This window comes from Galeopterus variegatus, unplaced genomic scaffold, assembly GCF_000696425.1.
Source record: "Galeopterus variegatus unplaced genomic scaffold, G_variegatus-3.0.2 Scaffold4224, whole genome shotgun sequence".
Classification (NCBI taxonomy): domain Eukaryota; kingdom Metazoa; phylum Chordata; class Mammalia; order Dermoptera; family Cynocephalidae; genus Galeopterus; species Galeopterus variegatus.
The window spans coordinates 1,633-8,990 of record NW_007730335.1 but is presented as its reverse complement, the minus strand read 5'-3'; the positions used below and the strand labels follow the sequence as shown (position 1 = coordinate 8,990).

The window sequence follows — 7,358 nt, the reverse complement described above, 5'->3', positions numbered from 1 at the left end:
AGCTTGGGGAAGTCAGTTCAACAGAGGCTTAGTCTTTGGGATGAAAGGGTATCATTCACACTCAGGATCAGACATCCTCCAACAGCAGTTCTACTTCCAAGATGGTGGAGTAGCCATGCAAGCCACAGAGGGCAGGGCACAATGTCACATCCTCTGGAGGAGCACAACTGTGTGGACTCCAGGCAGCTCCCTCAACTGGGCTTAGTGCTGTGAGGACTAACAGGATTCCCACTGGTGAGGACAGTAGGTGTCCAAGGTGTTGATGGGGGCTGCTGAGATTCTCTTTCTTACCTTTTCCCCATGGGGAAAAGTTCCCCTGTTCCCCTGCTGCTCTTGGCTGGGGAGTGGGGTGGTGGAGGGTGGGTGTTTCTTTCAGTGTGGCTATCCTGAGTTTCTGTGCTCACTAGCATTTTTGTTACTCCTTTGAAATGCTCTAGTGCTCTCCTTTAGTTATTTTCATCCAAGTGTAGTTTTTTATTTATTGTTTCATCTGTCTGAGAAGTAGGATCTTCTAGTCAGTCATCTTGTTCCACTTCTCCTAGCAGATTCTCCCAGATAATGGATTTATATTTTAACAAAGTTCAAATTAAACTAAAGGAATTGAGCTTTTCTAGATTTTCAGGATTCAGCCAGATGCCTGGGAAGGACCTGGGCTTCTTCTGGAGAAAACCACATTGTTCACCTCCCATAGGCTACACCTATGTACTGGTATCCTACATTATGCACGAAGCATGTCCTTGAAAACCTGAGTAGGAATAAAGCTTTTATGAATCGAAACTTACTTCCTTACATGCCCAGTTTTACTATTTCATACTTGCTTCATTGAGAATTTCTGATTGACCTTTAAGTAGGTGCTTAAAAAACTGTGCTTCCCACACTACAAGTAAAGATCAAAAATCAAGTGTTTAACTGTACAGGATTAATCTGTATATTATAAGAAGATGCAAAGGATCTTTCTGTTGGGCAAAATTGTTGGGCACATTACATCTCTGTAATATGAATGGTCACCATCTACTCTGTCATTTTGGTTACTTTAATTAACTTTATTTTTATTTATTTATTTTTTATTTATTTATTTTACATTCTAAGATGTTGCAGAGCACTTGGAAGGGAGGGAAGAGGGGAAAATGAAGGGAAATAGGGTATAAGGAAGAGGGAGGGGGCTTGGTTGAGGCCCATGGCACCCCCCTCATTCTGTTAGGGGAGAGCAGGGGGCTTCCATCAGTGGCTCAGTCATTGCTGAGCTGGATGCAGATGTCAGGTGGCATGGCTGAAGCCCTTGGCTCCCCACCACCCTGGCTTAGGAGCCTGGAGTGTTTCCAGTGGCAGCTCAGTGGTCTTCACTTGACTTGCTTAACTTTATTTTTAAATATATCTAGCCTTCTGCCAACTAGGATTTATGTGGGTTTGTTATATTGATGACTTCAAACATCAGTTGGGCCTATGTATGTTTTTGTGGGATGTATTGGGAGTTGTTTTGTTTTGTTTTAAGGGGCACAAGTGAAATGCACACAATGATAGACTTTTGTTACAAATGCTCCTGCTAAGTGATATAAAAGATCCTGTGCTTTTATGCACTGGACAAGAATTTTGATTCTCAAATTTCAATCCTTATTTGGTCTCTAATAAAAAATGTGGTAGATAAAGCTGACATCATACATACTTGAAGACTTCCTAGGCTTCAACTTTAAAAGGCAAGAACAACTCACTTACACAGTGTCGTAAGACTGTCATGAAAAAGCAGGTTTCCAGCCATAGTATGCCTGGTGCTAAAGTCACGGGACTGGCAATCTTGAAAGTCCTGCTTTGAATGACCTTCTCCACATTGCTGAGGAAACTGGTGGCCTGCATCCCTGGCGTCTTTCCCCAAGTACTTTGTTCTCCTCACTAGATCAGATGAGAGATTATTTCCTTTCGAAACATGATTTGATTTTTTCATTGGCTAGAGGGATAATATACTAGCAGCAACAATTTAAAACCTTTATGAAAAGTATTCATAGAGATTTTTGAAGTTATAATTAACTGTGTATGTAATTAAGGAAAAGGCCAAAGTGTGCAAATAATCATTTTTCTATTTGACTTTGAAAAAGCAAGTTAATTTTTGCATTTTAATATGAGTCTTTGATGTTCTAGAATTTATAACCCCTGAAATTCATAAACTGATTTAGGAGGAATTGAAAAATTGGACAGTTTCCCCATCCCTACCCAGTGTGTATGCAGAAGAGGGAATTACATCACAGAGAATTTTTTAAATGGTATTTATCATAATTAGCCTCTGGATAGGTAAATATTGACTCAATTCATTTTTATTTCTGAAAGGAAGGATATTCTTAAAGTTTCCTTACCTTCTGCTTTGCCTAAAATCAAAAGATTTGAGCTCCCTCTGAGTGTATAAACATTATCCCCATAAGATCTATGAGATTCAAAAAATTTTTAAATAGAGAATGAGCGATTTAGGGCAATTACCTGGAAATTCTAAGGACCTACCCTGCCTTGCCATACTGTGACATATTCTGTAAGAAATGAAACGAGTTGTTACATGAGCCATTGTACTTTGTTTTTGAAAGCCAAAAAGAGTAAACAGTCAATAGTATTTTCCAGGACCCTGTAGAAAGCTCTCTTCTCCTGTCACTTAGCTTCACATGCTGAAACGTAATATGAACTTGGAGTCTGCTGTCACACTATATGCATTTGTAGCATTATTTAAAATCCTGCTTTAACTCTTTAGCTTATAACTTTTGGTTGTCCCCTTTGGAATTATGAGAGAAACCGGAGAAAGTCACTTGAGAATGGCAGAAAACATAGGGCGAATATTATCATTTGTACATAAGACAATGCAGAATATTTTTTGTCAACCTAAAGTGAACTACCCCACTGGAATCCATTTTAATAACCTCTAATGGAATATCTGCCTCAACTTTATCTGTATGCACATCTTTATGAGATATTCTGCAAATTACAATGGAAGGAGGCCACAGATATCTTTTCTTATAAAAGAAAAATCAGGAAGAGTTTATAGGGAAGGAGTCACTTAACCACACACACAATGACATTACGATTCTACTCTCATTTAATAAGGCACATGCTTTTCTTTTGACAGAGGAATTCAAGGGCTCCACCATCGTTGAACTGATGAAGAAGGAAGGCACTACCCTCGGTCTGACAGTGTCAGGAGGAATTGATAAGGATGGCAAGCCGAGAGTTTCTAATCTGCGGCAAGGAGGAATTGCTGCTAGGTAACTGCCTCTCAGGGAAATGTAGAAAAAGGAACACAGGGTGTAATTAACTCAAAAATTAAAGCTCCATCAGAAAAGGTCACTAATAAATAAATGACAGCTGCCATCTGCCGGGCAGCACATTCCAGCCAAAGCACAGTGAGGCATGTTTCAGAAGCTGCCCCAGATCTGCCCTTGGGGCTTTTCTGGCCTGTGCTGAAGTCAGTAGGGGGACTCTCATCTCAACTCAGTAGCCGGACCCTCAGAAGGTTTTAATATTAAAAAGCCCGTGTGGATCTAGTCCCCACACATGCCAATGAACACCAGACAGGCTGCAGGGGGGATGAGCTGCTCCAATCATCTAAATGTGAAACAGATGACCCACAAGATGTCAGGGGTGGGGGGTGAGGGAGGGCCTGCCTCAGAGGCAAATGGCGAGCCTACAAAGAGCGGGAGCCCCAGCTTCGAGTTTCTAAGTAAAAATTTGGCTTGTCCCACATCTTCTCTACTTTTCTGCTTGTGAGATGTTCCTTTTCACCAAGACAAAGAGATGGTTCCTAAAGGACAGAAGCCTTGGAGTAGGTCTCACTTTGTCCTTCCTTCCCTGAACTACAACCTGCACTAGTTACTGCCGAAGGAAGAAGGTCCTGAATGCTGGGCAGGGCTGGGCTTGCTTTATGGGCAGATTCTAAGTTTACCTCACAAGGAGGGGCTGGAATGGTAAGGTGGTAATGGAATGACAATGCATTAAAAGTAAGTTAGTGTATCTTAAATGCTGGACACCAATATTCTTGTCCACATAATTCCAAGCTGTATTTTAGAGTTTTTGCCTTATAAAGTGTCACCTGAAATATTGACTACTTTTGATGATCACCCCTTTTGTACAACTTATAAGCTTGCTCCAATTGACTATTTGATGATTAGGAGGCCTCGTTTGTAAGACAGGCTGATGTGAACACATGCACCTTAATCTGCTTTCTCCGGACTTTAACGAGACTTCTTTCCACACCCATAGCCTCCTTATTTTATAACAGTCATGGTCAGTCCATGATGCTAGGGCTTCATGTGTCTACAGAGCTTCCTCATGTCTAGCCCTTAAAGCAAGTGTGAAGGGAGAAGGGCATTTTCAATTGTATTAATGCTGTAATTAAAAGTAGTACCACACCAGTTATATTGAGTATTAAAAATCACCAAATATTCATTGTTTAAGGCACTACCATTTTAGAGGTAGTAAACAAAATAATTAAAGATAAGATCCCTGCCCTAAAGGAGCTTATAATCTATTAGGGGATATAAGATATTTAAAAGAAAAAAACATGAAAAGTTTGGGAGCAGCGGTGGCATTGCATAATAGTCAGAAGCAGCCGCACAAGAGTTATCCCAGAGCATGAAGCGGTCAGGCTGCCGGGGGCGTGGGCAAAGCAGAGGTCAGGGCGGCGGCGGGGAATGCAGGTGGGGTGGACCGGGAAGGCGCCCCAAAGGGGGAGTGACTGCGGCTGGACTTAGATCAAATAAATGCGTTTCTATTTGGGGAGAAAATGTTGAAAGTCTCATCAGTGACACAGATTTTAACTCCTATCATTGCTCTTGCTGCCTGCTCTTGGTTTAGAGGTAGAGTTTGACTAAAAGCCCAGGAGCAGCCAAAGTTCTATTATGTTGGTAAAGAGAGACGGGACTGTAACTGAAACTCTACGCTTGCATTGTCATTTCCTCTTCACCAATACTTTTTATTGGTCCTGTTGTCATCAATAAATAGCAAAATGAGCTGACCCTTTCCTTGCCCCTGGACAGGCTTCCAGTGAAGATGCTGAAAGCTATAAAATGTGTGAAAGGCAGACAGCAAAAATGAGAAGAAAATGATCTGGCGTGTCTAGGATCTGGATCCGTCCCCAGAGAACCAACACTTTTGGGATGGAGCAACTAAAAACGTTTCTCTTTATTTTGTTTTATAGGGCTTTTAAAAATAAATGAGGCAGGGGTTGGCCAGTTAGCTCAGTTGGTTAGAGTGCCATGTTGGTAACACCAAGGTCGAGGGTTCAGATCCCCATACCGGCCAGCTGCCCCCCAAAATAAATAAAAAATATAAATAATATAAATAAAAGAGGCAAACACCAAAAAAATCAGAGGTAGCGGCGGACCCAGAGCAGGACTTGTGAAGTGTAAGAGACAGTGAGAATAAACAACACCCACCAGCTCTCACTGCCCTCAGCTCTGCTGCTCTGAGGGCCAGCCAGGGACTCCTGCTCTGTCAGCCTTGTAGGCTTGCATGGTTATGTACACAGGGAAAGTGGCAAGTGGGGTCAGACTGGCCTGTGGAGGGGATGGGCCCACTGAAGCCACATTGTCTGTTTTGCAGAAGTGACCAGCTGGATGTGGGCGACTACATCAAAGCAGTGAATGGGATCAACCTGGCCAAATTCCGCCATGACGAGATCATCAGCTTACTGAAGAATGTCGGGGAAAGAGTGGTTCTCGAAGTAGAGTATGAGCTGCCACCAGTCTGTACGTAATCACAGCCAAGGGGCAGAGCAGCCGCACCCTACAGCAGTTGACTTATTTCTTTTCCTTTTGCTATTAGCGTCTCATTATAGGATGGCAGAGTTTCTTGATATTTAAAAATTATTTGAATTGAGAAACTTATAACCTACTCAGGAAGAATGGAAAAGACCATAGGTAAAAATGAAATTATATAGGTCCTGAGTTCCATTAAGATGATCTGTGAACATCGTATTTACTGCTTAAGCTATTTTATGGAATAATCAGCATAGTTATAAGTTCTGTGCATTAAGTACCATCCAGGCTTTGTGCTTAGTGAATAGGTTTAGGAAAAGCATGTTTAGCATGTTTTATATTGACTCTTGGATACATGTGTTTGTTTCTGAAGCATGAAAATATGAGGGTATTCAAAAAAATTCACAGATTCATATTATCTTTTAATTCTATTTTTCCGTGAACTTTTCAAAGTACCCTGTAGCTTCAGAACTCATTAATATCAAGTCATAATAATAGTACAGTAATAATAAGAGCAGCCAACACACTTTTAGAGCTTTCTAAATGCCCGACATTATAAGAAACTTGACTTGCATTGATTTATTTAATCCTCACCACAAGGAGGGTCAGCATAACAGAGACAAACTTTAGTATCAAATAGCCAGGTTCAAATCCCAGCTCCACCTTTTACTGGCTACACACCTTTGAGAAAGTTACTTAAGCTATCTATGTCTCAGTTTCCACATCTTTAACATGGAGATAATATTAGTTTCTACTCATAGATTTGTTATAAGGATTAACTAAATATTTGTAAAACACTTAGAACAATGCCTAACACTATAAAAGTTTTTGATAAATAATAAATAAATAAACTCTACAAGATAAGCATTATGATCATTATTTTTCTCTTTTTACAGAGGCTTAGTTAAGTAAATTAGTAGTCTTTCCCAAATTAGTAGGCTGCAAAGTCAACATCTGAGCCCAGCCTGCCTGACTCCAAAACTCATGTGTTTATTCATTGTGAGGCATACCTTATGCTATATGTTGCTGCTGCCCTGCATCTAAGCTATGCTGTTCTAGCACCACCTCTCCTATTATTAGCTGTTAACATGGATGCTACCCTGGGAAAACTCTTTGCTCTTCCATACTGGTGAGAATGCTGATTGATTATGAAGAATCGGTAATAACTCATTTGTTCAGCAATGATTTATTGAGCATTTACCATGTTCCAGCAACCACTACATACGAGGAACTTGGGATGCATTGGTGGAGTTTACATTCTAGTCAGGGGAAGAAAGATATAAAATTAAACCATAATAAATAAGTAAATTATATAGTATGGGTCATGAGTGCTATGGGAAAAAGAAAGCAAAGCAAGGAGAGTATTTGAGAGTGCTGGGATTGGGGTGGGATTGAAATTTTAAATAGGGTGGTTAGGAACAGCCCCATTGTGAAGGTAGTATTTATCAGTGACTTGAAGGAAGTGAGGGAATTGACTGTATGGATTTCTGGGCTAAGAGAGTTCCAGGAATAAGGAACAGCCAGTGCTAAGACCAATAGGCAGGGTCATTCAAGAAATAGTAATAAGGAAGCATGGCTGGAGCAAAACGAGCAGGTGAAGAATTAGGAGACAAGGTCAGAAATGTAAAGGGT

General features: G+C 40.7%; 1 protein-coding gene across 1 annotated transcript in view; it reads left to right on the top strand.

Moving 5' to 3' along the window:
* LOC103602620 (glutamate receptor-interacting protein 1-like) overlaps positions 1-5,946 on the top strand; it is a 97,592-nt gene extending 91,646 nt beyond the window's left edge. Inside the window, exons 3-4 of the mRNA XM_008587040.1 lie at positions 3,101-3,236; positions 5,572-5,946. Coding sequence (XP_008585262.1) covers positions 3,101-3,236; positions 5,572-5,725 — 290 coding nt within the window. The 3' untranslated portion in view covers positions 5,726-5,946. The remainder of the gene's footprint in view (positions 1-3,100; positions 3,237-5,571) is intronic.
* Positions 5,947-7,358: the final 1,412 nt, after the last annotated feature.